Raw genomic sequence first — 15,861 nt, forward strand, 5'->3', positions numbered from 1 at the left:
TACCATGTCACTTCTGTTCCCCTACAGGAACCCAGACTACCACACTGTTTTACCATGTCACTTCTGTTCCCCTACAGGAACCCAGACTACCACGTCACTTCTGTTCCCCTACAGGAACCCAGACTATCACACTGTTTTACCATGTCACTTCTGTTCCCCTACAGGAACCCAGACTACCACGTCACTTCTGTTCCCCTACAGGAACCCAGACTACCACACTGTTTAACCATGTCACTTCTGTTCCCCTACAGGAACCCAGACTACCACGTCACTTCTGTTCCCCTACAGGAACCCAGACTACCACACTGTTTTACCATGTCACTTCTGTTCCCCTACAGGAACCCAGACTACCACGTCACTTCTGTTCCCCTACAGGAACCCAGACTACCACACTGTTTAACCATGTCACTTCTGTTCCCCTACAGGAACCCAGACTACCACACTGTTTTACCATGTCACTTCTGTTCCCCTACAGGAACCCAGACTACCACGTCACTTCTGTTCCCCTACAGGAACCCAGACTACCACACTGTTTTACCATGTCACTTCTGTTCCCCTACAGGAACCCAGACTACCACCACGTCACTTCTGTTCCCCTACAGGAACCCAGACTACCACACTGTTTTACCATGTCACTTCTGTTCCCCTACAGGAACCCAGACTACCACGTCACTTCTGTTCCCCTACAGGAACCCAGACTACCACACTGTTTTACCACGTCACTTCTGTTCCCCTACAGGAACCCAGACTACCACACTGCTTTACCACGTCACTTCTGTTCCCCTACAGGAACCCAGACTACCACACTGTTTTACCACGTCACTTCTGTTCCCTTACAGGAACCCAGACTACCACACTGTTTTACCACGTCACTTCTGTTCCCCTACAGGAACCCAGACTACCACACTGTTTTACCACGTCACTTCTGTTCCCCTACAGGAACCCAGACTACCACGTCACTTCTGTTCCCCTACAGGAACCCAGACTACCACACTGTTTTACCATGTCACTTCTGTTCCCCTACAGGAACCCAGACTACCACCACGTCACTTCTGTTCCCCTACAGGAACCCAGACTACCACGTCACTTCTGTTCCCCTACAGGAACCCTGACTACCACACTATTTTACCACGTCACTTCTGTTCCCCTACAGGAACCCAGACTACCACGTCACTTCTGTTCCCCTACAGGAACCCAGACTACCACACTGTTTTACCACGTCACTTCTGTTCCCCTACAGGAACCCAGACTACCACGTCACTTCTGTTCCCCTACAGGAACCCAGACTACCACGTCACTTCTGTTCCCCTACAGGAACCCAGACTACCACACTGTTTTACCATGTCACTTCTGTTCCCCTACAGGAACCCAGACTACCACACTGTTTTACCACGTCACTTCTGTTCCCCTACAGGAACCCAGACTACCACACTGTTTTACCATGTCACTTCTGTTCCCCTACAGGAACCAAGACTACCACACTGTTTAACCATGTCACTTCTGTTCCCCTACAGGAACCCAGACTACCACACTGTTTTACCATGTCACTTCTGTTCCCCTACAGGAACCAAGACTACCACACTGTTTAACCATGTCACTTCTGTTCCCCTACAGGAACCCAGACTACCACACTGTTTTACCACCTCACTTCTGTTCCCCTACAGGAACCCAGACTACCACGTCACTTCTGTTCCCCTACAGGAACCCAGACTACCACACTGTTTTACCATGTCACTTCTGTTCCCCTACAGGAACCCAGACTACCACGTCACTTCTGTTCCCCTACAGGAACCCAGACTACCACACTGTTTTACCATGTCACTTCTGTTCCCCTACAGGAACCCAGACTACCACACTGTTTTACCACGTCACTTCTGTTCCCCTACAGGAACCCAGACTACCACACTGTTTTACCACGTCACTTCTGTTCCCCTACAGGAACCCAGACTACCACGTCACTTCTGTTCCCCTACAGGAACCCAGACTACCACACTGTTTTACCACGTCACTTCTGTTCCCCTACAGGAACCCAGACTACCACACTGTTTTACCATGTCACTTCTGTTCCCCTACAGGAACCCAGACTACCACGTCACTTCTGTTCCCCTACAGGAACCCAGACTACCACACTGCTTTACCACGTCACTTCTGTTCCCCTACAGGAACCCAGACTACCACGTCACTTCTGTTCCCCTACAGGAACCCAGACTACCACACTGTTTTACCACGTCACTTCTGTTCCCCTACAGGAACCCAGACTACCACACTGTTTTACCACGTCACTTCTGTTCCCCTACAGGAACCCAGACTACCACACTGTTTTACCACGTCACTTCTGTTCCCCTACAGGAACCCAGACTACCACACTGTTTAACCATGTCACTTCTGTTCCCCTACAGGAACCCAGACTACCACACTGTTTTACCATGTCACTTCTGTTCCCCTACAGGAACCCAGACTACCACGTCACTTCTGTTCCCCTACAGGAACCCAGACTACCACACTGTTTAACCATGTCACTTCTGTTCCCCTACAGGAACCCAGACTACCACACTGTTTTACCATGTCACTTCTGTTCCCCTACAGGAACCCAGACTACCACGTCACTTCTGTTCCCCTACAGGAACCCAGACTACCACACTGTTTACCATGTCACTTCTGTTCCCCTACAGGAACCCAGACTACCACACTGTTTTACCACGTCACTTCTGTTCCCCTACAGGAACCCAGACTACCACCACGTCACTTCTGTTCCCCTACAGGAACCCAGACTACCACACTGTTTTACCATGTCACTTCTGTTCCCCTACAGGAACCCAGACTACCACGTCACTTCTGTTCCCCTACAGGAACCCAGACTACCACACTGTTTTACCACGTCACTTCTGTTCCCCTACAGGAACCCAGACTACCACACTGCTTTACCACGTCACTTCTGTTCCCCTACAGGAACCCAGACTACCACACTGTTTTACCACGTCACTTCTGTTCCCCTACAGGAACCCAGACTACCACACTGTTTTACCACGTCACTTCTGTTCCCCTACAGGAACCCAGACTACCACACTGTTTTACCACGTCACTTCTGTTCCCCTACAGGAACCCAGACTACCACGTCACTTCTGTTCCCCTACAGGAACCCAGACTACCACACTGTTTTACCATGTCACTTCTGTTCCCCTACAGGAACCCAGACTACCACCACGTCACTTCTGTTCCCCTACAGGAACCCAGACTACCACGTCACTTCTGTTCCCCTACAGGAACCCAGACTACCACACTGTTTTACCACGTCACTTCTGTTCCCCTACAGGAACCCAGACTACCACGTCACTTCTGTTCCCCTACAGGAACCCAGACTACCACACTGTTTTACCACGTCACTTCTGTTCCCCTACAGGAACCCAGACTACCACACTGTTTTACCACGTCACTTCTGTTTCCCTACAGGAACCCAGACTACCACACTGTTTTACCACGTCACTTCTGTTCCCCTACAGGAACCCAGACTACCACGTCACTTCTGTTCCCCTACAGGAACCCAGACTACCACACTGTTTTACCACGTCACTTCTGTTCCCCTACAGGAACCCAGACTACCACACTGTTTTACCACGTCACTTCTGTTCCCCTACAGGAACCCAGACTACCACGTCACTTCTGTTCCCCTACAGGAACCCAGACTACCACGTCACTTCTGTTCCCCTACAGGAACCCAGACTACCACACTGTTTTACCATGTCACTTCTGTTCCCCTACAGGAACCCAGACTACCACACTGTTTTACCACGTCACTTCTGTTCCCCTACAGGAACCCAGACTACCACACTGTTTTACCATGTCACTTCTGTTCCCCTACAGGAACCAAGACTACCACACTGTTTAACCATGTCACTTCTGTTCCCCTACAGGAACCCAGACTACCACACTGTTTTACCATGTCACTTCTGTTCCCCTACAGGAACCAAGACTACCACACTGTTTAACCATGTCACTTCTGTTCCCCTACAGGAACCCAGACTACCACACTGTTTTACCACCTCACTTCTGTTCCCCTACAGGAACCCAGACTACCACGTCACTTCTGTTCCCCTACAGGAACCCAGACTACCACACTGTTTTACCATGTCACTTCTGTTCCCCTACAGGAACCCAGACTACCATGTCACTTCTGTTCCCCTACAGGAACCCAGACTACCACACTGTTTTACCATGTCACTTCTGTTCCCCTACAGGAACCCAGACTACCACACTGTTTTACCACGTCACTTCTGTTCCCCTACAGGAACCCAGACTACCACACTGTTTTACCACGTCACTTCTGTTCCCCTACAGGAACCCAGACTACCACGTCACTTCTGTTCCCCTACAGGAACCCAGACTACCACGTCACTTCTGTTCCCCTACAGGAACCCAGACTACAACACTGTTTTACCATGTCACTTCTGTTCCCCTACAGGAACCCAGACTACCACACTGTTTTACCACGTCACTTCTGTTCCCCTACAGGAACCCAGACTACCACACTGTTTTACCACGTCACTTCTGTTCCCCTACAGGAACCCAGACTACCACGTCACTTCTGTTCCCCTACAGGAACCCAGACTACCACACTGTTTTACCACGTCACTTCTGTTCCCCTACAGGAACCCAGACTACCACACTGCTTTACCACGTCACTTCTGTTCCCCTACAGGAACCCAGACTACCACACTGTTTTACCACGTCACTTCTGTTCCCTTACAGGAACCCAGACTACCACACTGTTTTACCACGTCACTTCTGTTCCCCTACAGGAACCCAGACTACCACACTGTTTTACCACGTCACTTCTGTTCCCCTACAGGAACCCAGACTACCACGTCACTTCTGTTCCCCTACAGGAACCCAGACTACCACACTGTTTTACCATGTCACTTCTGTTCCCCTACAGGAACCCAGACTACCACCACGTCACTTCTGTTCCCCTACAGGAACCCAGACTACCACGTCACTTCTGTTCCCCTACAGGAACCCTGACTACCACACTATTTTACCACGTCACTTCTGTTCCCCTACAGGAACCCAGACTACCACGTCACTTCTGTTCCCCTACAGGAACCCAGACTACCACACTGTTTTACCACGTCACTTCTGTTCCCCTACAGGAACCCAGACTACCACGTCACTTCTGTTCCCCTACAGGAACCCAGACTACCACGTCACTTCTGTTCCCCTACAGGAACCCAGACTACCACACTGTTTAACCATGTCACTTCTGTTCCCCTACAGGAACCCAGACTACCACACTGTTTTACCACCTCACTTCTGTTCCCCTACAGGAACCCAGACTACCACGTCACTTCTGTTCCCCTACAGGAACCCAGACTACCACACTGTTTTACCATGTCACTTCTGTTCCCCTACAGGAACCCAGACTACCATGTCACTTCTGTTCCCCTACAGGAACCCAGACTACCACACTGTTTTACCATGTCACTTCTGTTCCCCTACAGGAACCCAGACTACCACACTGTTTTACCACGTCACTTCTGTTCCCCTACAGGAACCCAGACTACCACACTGTTTTACCACGTCACTTCTGTTCCCCTACAGGAACCCAGACTACCACGTCACTTCTGTTCCCCTACAGGAACCCAGACTACCACGTCACTTCTGTTCCCCTACAGGAACCCAGACTACAACACTGTTTTACCATGTCACTTCTGTTCCCCTACAGGAACCCAGACTACCACACTGTTTTACCACGTCACTTCTGTTCCCCTACAGGAACCCAGACTACCACACTGTTTTACCACGTCACTTCTGTTCCCCTACAGGAACCCAGACTACCACGTCACTTCTGTTCCCCTACAGGAACCCAGACTACCACACTGTTTTACCACGTCACTTCTGTTCCCCTACAGGAACCCAGACTACCACACTGTTTTACCATGTCACTTCTGTTCCCCTACAGGAACCCAGACTACCACGTCACTTCTGTTCCCCTACAGGAACCCAGACTACCACACTGCTTTACCACGTCACTTCTGTTCCCCTACAGGAACCCAGACTACCACGTCACTTCTGTTCCCCTACAGGAACCCTGACTACCACACTGTTTTACCACGTCACTTCTGTTCCCCTACAGGAACCCAGACTACCACACTGTTTTACCACGTCACTTCTGTTCCCCTACAGGAACCCAGACTACCACACTGTTTTACCACGTCACTTCTGTTCCCCTACAGGAACCCAGACTACCACACTGTTTTACCACGTCACTTCTGTTCCCCTACAGGAACCCAGACTACCACCACGTCACTTCTGTTCCCCTACAGGAACCCAGACTACCACCACGTCACTTCTGTTCCCCTACAGGAACCCAGACTACCACACTGTTTTACCATGTCACTTCTGTTCCCCTACAGGAACCCAGACTACCACCATGTCACTTCTGTTCCCCTACAGGAACCCAGACTACCACCATGTCACTTCTGTTCCCCTACAGGAACCCAGACTACCACACTGCTTTACCACGTCACTTCTGTTCCCCTACAGGAACCCAGACTACCACGTCACTTCTGTTCCCCTACAGGAACCCAGACTACCACACTGTTTTACCACGTCACTTCTGTTTCCCTTACAGGAACCCAGGGTGGGGTCTAGCAGACATCGACGTTCTGAGACAGCTGGCGTTTGGGAACGGGATGCGTATGGAGAGGATGGTGAGCCTCTTTAACCAGTCTGCTTGTGTGTATGTATAAACTAATGGATCTTTAAGGGTGGACTATACTGTACACACAGAATGTGTAACATAGAAGGTATGTCTGCTGCTAGCTCAGTCCTTCTAAAAGGATGTTGAGGATCAAGTCTTCATTTCTTTTCCCAGATAGAGATGGAACAGTATAATAAATGCTTGGTCTTCAGGAAACGTTGACATGAAAACAGGGCTTCTTCTGCATCTGGACAAACATCCTAATGACCCATATTTTAAACATCTATTTATGTAAATAAAGTACGTTATGCAAAATAAAATGTGTGCCCTTTCATTTTTAGCTCTTAAATGACACTGGATCTAGTCTGGTCCCAGATCTATTTGTGCTGTATAGTCAACTCCATGACAATGCATCTAGTCTGGTCCCAGATCTGTTTGTGCTGTATAGTCAACTCCATGACAATGCATCTAGTCTGGTCCCAGATCTGTTTGCGTTGTATAGTCAACTCCATGACAATGCATCTAGCCTGGTCCCAGATCTGTTTGTGCTGTATAGTCAACTCCATGACAATGCATCTAGTCTGGTCCCAGATCTGTTTGTGCTGTATAGTCAACTCCATGACAATGCATCTAGTCTGGTCCCAGATCTGTTTGTGCACTTGCCAACTGCATGGCAATGAGTGACAAGGAGTTGGCATGACAACAGACTGGCACTCAGCCTACTTCAGATCCCAAAGACAATATGACAGAAACACACAAAGCAGGTGGACAAGAGAACAAGATATTTATTAAATATAATCTTAAAATGACTTTAAAGAAGTCAGACAGAAGATCATTAATGATGAAGTAAAGAAGTTCAAAGATGGCATCACAGAAGAAGTCACTGATTGGGTGTATGTTACATACATGCACAACACATGTACATACCCTGAAGAACTGACTACCACCACCTCTCCACTCGCGACCCACAGGGTTCTGAAAGACACTCCGAAAGGGTGGATCTCAAAAGTTTTTTCCTGATTCCCTCCCCTAGGTCCTCTCCTCCTCAAAAACATCAGACGGAAGCGGGCAAAGAATTGGAGAAGAACCAAGGAAAGGAAACGAGGAACTGAGGAAATAGTTTTGTGATTAAACCGAACTTAACTGAAACTAGCACCAGAAACACAATGGATGCCCATCTAATGTAGAGTCCCTCTCTACAGATCAGATAACTTCATCTCAGCCCTGTCTACATCTCAGCACCCACAGATACACACCTATAGGGCTCTGGTCAAAAGTAGTGCACTATATAGGAAAAAGGGTGCTATTTAGGACACACAGTCAGAGGGTCTCTACTCTCTCATAGGCTGTGTTTACACAGGCAGCCACATTCTGGGGGTTTTGCCACTAACTGATCTTTTGACCAATCAGATCTTTTACCACTAATTGGTCAAAAGATCAGAATAGGGCTGCCTGTGTAAACAGCCATATCGACCTGACTGCAACCCTCTGGTTAACTGCTAGTTAATATTTGGCAATGGAACTACATTTGTAATCTTAAATTATATTCACACTAGTTCCTCCTGGAGTGTGACGCAAGGCATTGTGGTTAATGGAGTTGTTGGGAGAGACCCATTATGTCAACAGTTGTGACACAGGACACCTTGAGAGAGTGATGGTGGTAATCTGTCTCTGGAGCTGTGAATATTGGGAACTGTAGTTCCACACTGGATGTAAGTGTTCTATTGTAGTCCCATACTGCTTCCCCTCAGCCAGTCTGATTGGTGAGAAGATAACTATCAGACGTGTACAAACTAATAAAAAGGTTCTTTCTCCCATGTTCTCCATCAACTCAAAAAGATATAGTGAAAAACACTACCAAGCCTTACCAACATAAGACGGCCAATCTACACTTTAAAATGAGCTCTGTGTCAGTGGATGTGTGTGTGGAAAATTACACTTGAATGTAAACTCAGGAGGTTAGGAGAGGTGGGTTAGTGCATCCATCCAGTCATCCCTCCCTCCATTCCTCCCTCTATTCATCCATTCCTCCCTCCCTCCATTCCTTCCTCCCTTCATCCATTTATCCCTCCCTCCCTTCATTCCTCCCTCTCTCCATTCATCCATTCCTCCCTCCATTCATCCATTCCTCCCTCCATTCATCCATTCCTCCCTCCATTCATCCATCCCTCCCTCCCTTCTCGGACACTCTCACTAGAACCTGTTCGAGGTGCTTTCTGTGCTCTGTCCTACATCTTTCTTCCCCATCTCCATTAACTCCCACAGCCTCGGTCAACCAAGCAGGCAGTATGAAACATGGCAGTATGAAACATGGCCAATCACCACAATATGACTCCAGAACAGTTACTGCTGTAACACATCTGCCATGTCCATGAAAATAAGGACTTTAACATGCAAACTAGCTTATATGAGGAAGGATGGTCTTGTCTTAGATTCCATTGATTCCTATCATATTTGATTTGTTCCTTTATTATACCACTGACTAGATGAGCTTCAGATATTACTTTCAGAAGAGAAAGACTACATACATTATCAGAGAGAGAGAGAGAGAGAGAGAGGAGGGAACACTGTAGCAAAACACATTAAAAGGGAAAGTGTTTCTTATAAGTTCTGGTAGTCACTCCCCGTCTAGGTTCCTAGTGAATACAACCCCGGGGTATGCATGGTGCATAGTAACCCTACCTAACCCCCTCCTCACTCCTCTCATCCTCCATGTCAGGTGGGGGAGAGAGGATGCCTAGGAGGAGGGGTATGCATGGTGCATAGTAACCCTACCTAACCCCCTCCTCACTCCTCTCATCCTCCATGTCAGGTGGGGGAGAGAGGATGCCTAGGAGGAGGGGTAACATGTCCGTTATTTCACAACATTGCCGTAACAAAACAGAAACATTGTAAGAAACATGTGTTTGTTGGGGAATCCAGGCCACGAGCCCAGCAGAGAGAGAGGAGAACACAGAGGAGGAGAGAGGTGAGGACAGAGGTGAGGACAGAAGAGGAGAAGAGAGGTGAGGACAGAAGAGGAGAGAGGGTGTAGTGTTGAACCCTGCCAGCAGCAGGTGGTAACGTTAAGCTGAGCTAGCCAGGTGGATAGATCAGTCGAAGGAGATGAGCTGTGCCTCGCTGCCTGGATGGACCTGCGGAGGCTGCTGCTGCTGAACCTGCTGCTGGGGGCCACCAGGGGGAGCCATCTACACAGAGAGAGACGAGAGATTACCATCAATCCCTCACTGCAACTCCCACTACATAACACATAGAACAAACAAGCCTCTGACATACGGAATCAGAAGTCCCCCTATAGACAGGCAACACTATGCTGGTAGAGGGAGAGAGGAGTGAGAGAGAGAGAGAGAGGAAGGAGAGGATGGAGAGAGAGAGGAGAGAGAGGATGGAGAGAGAGAGGAGAGAGGATGGAGAGAGAGAGAGAGGAGAGAGGAGAGAGAGAGAGAGAGAGGAGAGAGGAGAGAGGAGAGAGAGAGAGAGAGAGAGAGAGGAGAGAGGAGAGAGAGAGAGAGAGAGAAAGGAAGAAAGGAGAGAGAGAGGAAGAAAGAGACAGGAAGAGAGGGGGAAGAGAAACCAAGGACTCCTACCTGTTGGTACATGGGCTGTTGTCCTGGGCCCTGCATGTAGGGTTGTTGTGGGGGCATGTTGGGGTCCTGCCCAGGAAGGGCTGCCATCATATTCTGCATGGCGTAAGGTGGAGGGTAGGCCACATAGGACATACCGTTAGTGGGGGGAGGCTGGGACATGGGGGGCAGAGACTGGGCCTGGGACACCACATTCTGCTGAGACCGATGACACAAAAAAATATGAACATTACAGACGTCGCTAACAGATGATTTAAAGCCTACATGTAGAATGTATTATGATGTGGTTATAATCTATTATAACACTAGTCGTGAGCCGTTTGACTCCCTCTATAAATCATCATCACATTATGATGCTAAATAACAGTCAAACAGCTCTGAGGAGGAGCCACGCTGAGCTTTAGAAAGTGAGGACCAGGAAACAAAATGAAAGAGTGACATGAAACCTGAAGCACATTTTAAAAAGGACTCCGGTAAACGGTACCGGAGCACCAAGTCTAGTACCAAGAGGCTTCTTAACAGCTTCTACCCCCAAGTCATAAGACTCCTGACCAGCTAATCAAAGGGCTACCCAGACCCCTCTTTTACACTGCTGCTACTCTGTTTATAATCTATGTATAGTCACTTTAACTCTACATACATGTACATATTACCTCAGCTAACCGTGCCCCCGCTCATTGACTCTGTACCGGTACCCCTGTATACAGCCTCACTACTATTATTTGACTGCTGTTTTACTTTTATTTTCTATTGTTTTACTTAACAATTAATACTTTTCTTAAAACTGCATTGATGGTTAAGGGCTTGTAAATACCTGTTGTATTCGGGCGCATGTGACAAATAACATTTGATTTGATCTGACGGTGTAATGCTGAGCCTCTCATTGGGCCGTGACATCAGGCATTACATCATGTAGTTCACATTAAGGAGGAAACCTAGTTACCTAGACGACAAACTCCGTATGAGGAAGTCCACTAACACGTTTCCAGTTCAACACCAATAGTATTGTAACAGGCATGACACTCCCCCCTCTGTTCTCACCTGGTATCCCTGTGTGGGTGTGGGCTGGTAGTTAGAGTAGGCGGGGCTAGTGGTGGGCGGGGCCTGGCCAGGGAGTGCAGGCTGCCCATTGGTTCCTGCAGGCTGGTACATGTACATGTTGGGGTCTGGAGCAGGGAGGCAAACACAGGAGCATCACGTTACAGAAGGTCAATGTACACAACATATACAAAAGTATGTGGACATCCCTTCAAATTAGTGGATTCAGCTATTTCAGCCACACCCACTGCTGACATGTGTATAAAATCAAGCACACAGCCATGTAATCTCCATAGACAAACATTGGCAGTAGAATGGCCCGTACTGAAGAGCTCAGTGACTTTCAACGTGACACCGTCATAGGATGCCACCTTTCCAACAAGTCAGTTGGTCACATTTCTACCCTGCTAGAGCTGCCCCGGTCAACTGTAAGTGTTGTTATTGTGAAGTGGAAACGTCTAGGAGCTCAAGCTCACAGAACGGGACCGCTGAGTGCTGAAGCACGTAAAAATCGTCTGTCCTCGATTGCAACACTCACTACTGAGTTCCAAACTGCCTCTGGAAGCAACGTCAGCACAAGAACTTCATGAAATGGGTTTCCATGGCCGAGCAGCCGCACACAAGACTAAGATCACCATGCTCAATGTGTTTGGAGGACGCCAGTAGAATGATAACTGTTCTAATGGATAGTGCCAACTGTAAAGGTTCATGAAGGAGGAATAATGGTGGCAACAGTTTGGGGAAGGCCCTTTCCTGTTAAGGCATGACAATGCCCCCCCGAGCACAAAGCCAGGTCCATACAGAAATGGTTTGTCCAGATCGGTGTGGAAGAACTTGACTAGCCTGCACTAACCTCAACCCCAACGAACTGAGAGCCCGGCCTAATCGCACAATATCAGTGCCCGACCTAGCCTGGAACCAAGTCCCCACAGCCATGTGGAACGCTTTCCCAGAAGAGTGAGCTTTCCCCACGTTCTAGTGGAACGCTTTCCCAGAAGAGTGGAGGCTGGTATAGCATCAATGGGGAGGAGCAACCCTGATTCCACCCCTGATCCCACCCCTGATCCCACCCCTGATTCCACCCCTGATTCCACCCCTGATTCCACTCCTGATTCCACTCCTGATTCCACTCCTGATTCCACTCCTGATTCCACTCCTGATTCCACCCCTGATTCCACCCCTGATTCCACTGCTGATTCTGAGACACTCCAGCATTTATCCTGGTCCCAGATCTGTTTGTGCCATCTTGCCACTCCTTGTAACGCATTGCCACATCAAACAAGCCCCAGGCTAACTACCATGCTATTCAACAAGACATGCTGGCCCCCAGGCTAACTACCATGCTATTCGACAAGACATGCTGGCCCCTAGACTAACTACCATGCTATTCAACAAGACATGCTGGCCCCTAGACTAATTACCATGCTATTCAACAAGACATGCTGGCCCCTAGACTAACTACCATGCTATTCAACAAGACATGCTGGCCCCCAGGCTAACTACCATGCTATTCAACAAGACATGCTGGCCCCTAGACTAACTACCATGCTATTCAACAAGACATGCTGACCCCCAGGCTAACTACCATGCTATTCAACAAGACATGCTGGCCCCCAGGCTAACTACCATGCTATTCAACAAGACATGCTGGCCCCCAGGCTAACTACCATGCTATTCAACAAGACATGCTGGCCCCCAGGCTAACTACCATGCTATTCAACAAGACATGCTGACCCCCAGGCTAACTACCATGCTATTCAACAAGACATGCTGGCCCCCAGGCTAACTACCATGCTATTCAACAAGACATGCTGGCCCCCAGGCTAACTACCATGCTATTCAACAAGACACAAACATTTGACTCATTGGGGTCTGTACTAACCCGGAGGCATGGCCTGGTACTGTCCTGGTCCAGGCTGGTTCATGTAGACGTTGTGCATGGGCGACCCCTCCACTGACCCTGAGGGGCTAAAGGTGCCTGGGTAACTGGGGGGTCCCCCCGGCTGCCCGTACACCACCCCTCCTGCCACGTTGGGGGGCAAAGACTGCATCTAGGGTGAAACGGAGAGGAATTTACACAAGAGCTGGACAAAAAGAACAGCCACTAAGGTAAACGCCAGATAAAACACCTGCAGCAACCATTAACACAGAACCTCTATAGACTAACAGTGTGCAGAACCTCTATAGACTAACAGTGTGCAGAACCTCTATAGACTAACAGTGTGCAGAACCTCTATAGACTAACAGTGTGCAGAACCTCTATAGACTAACAGTGTGCAGAACCTCTATAGACTAACAGTGTGCAGAACCTCTATAGACTAACAGTGTGTCGTGACACGCCTGCTCCAAGGCTCTGTTTGAAGACTAACTCCCCTGTGTGCCGGCCAGAGAGACGGGTATAGTGTAGTGTCTACCTGTGGGTAGGGCACGGTATAGTATAGTGTCTACCTGTGGGTAGGGCCCGGTATAGTGTCTACCTGTGGGTAGGGCCCGGTATAGTGTCTACCTGTGGGTAGGGCCCGGTATAGTGTCTACCTGTGGGTAGGGCCCGGTATAGTGTCTACCTGTGGGTAGGGCCCGGTATAGTGTCTACCTGTGGGTAGGGCCCGGTATAGTGTCTACCTGTGGGTAGGGCCCGGTATAGTGTCTACCTGTGGGTAGGGCCCGGTATAGTGTCTACCTGTGGGTAGGGCCCGGTATAGTGTCTACCTGTGGGTAGGGCACGGTATAGTGTCTACCTGTGGGTAGGGCACGGTATAGTGTCTACCTGTGGGTAGGGCATGGTATAGTGTAGTGTCTACCTGTGGGTAGGGCACGGTATAGTGTAGTGTCTACCTGTGGGTAGGGCATGGTATAGTGTAGTGTCTACCTGTGGGTAGAGCATGGTATGGTATAGTGTAGTGTCTACCTGTGGGTAGGGCATGGTATAGTGTAGTGTCTACCTATGGGTAGGGCATGATATGGTATAGTGTAGTGTCTACCTGTGGGTAGGGCATGGTATGGTATAGTATAGTGTCTACCTGTGGGTAGGGCATGGTATAGTGTATACCTGTGGGTATGGTATGGTATAGTGTAGTGTATACCTGTGGGTAGGGCATGGTATAGTGTCTACCTGTGGGTAGGGCATGGTATGGTATAGTATAGTGTCTACCTGTGGGTAGGGCACGGTATAGTGTCTACCTGTGGGTAGGGCACGGTATAGTGTCTACCTGTGGGTAGGGCACGGTATAGTGTCTACCTGTGGGTAGGGCACGGTATAGTGTCTACCTGTGGGTAGGGCACGGTATAGTGTATACCTGTGGGTAGGGCACGGTATAGTGTCTACCTGTGGGTAGGGCACGGTATAGTGTCTACCTGTGGGTAGGGCACGGTATAGTGTCTACCTGTGGGTAGGGCACGGTATAGTGTCTACCTGTGGGTAGGGCACGGTATAGTGTCTACCTGTGGGTAGGGCACGGTATAGTGTACCTGTGGGTAGGGCACGGTATAGTGTACCTGTGGGTAGGGCACGGTATAGTATAGTGTCTACCTGTGGGTAGGGCACGGTATAGTGTCTACCTGTGGGTAGGGCACGGTATAGTGTCTACCTGTGGGTAGGGCACGGTATAGTGTCTACCTGTGGGTAGGGCACGGTATAGTATAGTGTCTACCTGTGGGTAGGGCACGGTATAGTGTATACCTGTGGGTAGGGCACGGTATAGTGTATACCTGTGGGTAGGGCATGGTATAGTGTACATGTGGGTAGGGCACGGTATAGTGTATACCTGTGGGTAGGGCATGGTATAGTGTACCTGTGGGTAGGGCACGGTATAGTGTACCTGTGGGTAGGGCACGGTATAGTGTACCTGTGGGTAGGGCACGGTATAGTATAGTGTCTACCTGTGGGTAGGGCACGGTATAGTGTACCTGTGGGTAGAGCATGGTATAGTATAGTGTACCTGTGGGTAGGGCACGGTATAGTGTACCTGTGGGTAGGGCACGGTATAGTGTACCTGTGGGTAGGGCACGGTATGGTGTAGTGTCTACCTGCGGGTAGGGCACGGTATAGTGTAGTGTCTACCTGTGGGTAGGGCATGGTATAGTGTAGTGTCTACCTGTGGGTAGGGCATGGTATAGTATAGTGTCTACCTGTGGGTAGGGCATGGTATAGTATAGTGTCTACCTGTGGGTAGGGCATGGGGAAGGCAGGCATCTGGGCTCTCATCTGGATGGTGTGTTTCTGTTGCTCCAGCCTCATCTGTCTCTCCTTCTCCTGCTCCTGGAGCCGCTGGATGGCCAGCTGACGCTGCATCTCAAGGTACTCCTGAAACACAGTCACCACATCAGACACCATATACCACCTAACAGGCTGACGCTGCATCTCAAGGTACTCCTGAAACACAGTCACCACATCAGACACCATATATCACCTAACAGGCTGATGCTGCATCTCTAGGTCCTCCTGAAACACAGTCACCACATCAGACACCATATACCACCTAACAGGCTGATGCTGCATCTCTAGGTCCCCCTGAAACACAGTCACCACATCAGACACCATAT

The 15,861-nt window shown here is 49.3% G+C and overlaps 1 protein-coding gene across 11 annotated transcripts in view; it reads right to left on the reverse strand.

The window, feature by feature from the left end:
* Positions 1-8,807: 8,807 nt before the first annotated feature.
* Positions 8,808-15,861, reverse strand: part of hgs (hepatocyte growth factor-regulated tyrosine kinase substrate) — a 30,320-nt gene continuing 23,266 nt past the window's right edge. For 4 of the 11 annotated variants that reach the window (XM_038987102.1, XM_038987093.1, XM_038987084.1 and 1 more), the window contains exons 16-20: positions 15,482-15,622; positions 13,202-13,370; positions 11,323-11,447; positions 10,285-10,479; positions 8,810-9,885 (exon numbers count right to left, since the gene is read on the reverse strand). In XM_038987102.1, coding sequence (XP_038843030.1) covers positions 9,790-9,885; positions 10,285-10,479; positions 11,323-11,447; positions 13,202-13,370; positions 15,482-15,622 — 726 coding nt within the window. In that variant the 3' untranslated portion in view covers positions 8,810-9,789. Of the gene's footprint in view, positions 9,886-10,284; positions 10,480-11,322; positions 11,448-13,201; positions 13,371-15,481; positions 15,623-15,861 lie in introns of all 11 variants that reach the window. The other 7 variants (XM_038987077.1, XM_038987060.1, XM_038987109.1 and 4 more) reach the window with 5 other exon arrangements.

This window comes from Salvelinus namaycush, chromosome 3 (genome assembly GCF_016432855.1).
Source record: "Salvelinus namaycush isolate Seneca chromosome 3, SaNama_1.0, whole genome shotgun sequence".
Taxonomy (NCBI): Eukaryota; Metazoa; Chordata; class Actinopteri; order Salmoniformes; family Salmonidae; genus Salvelinus; species Salvelinus namaycush.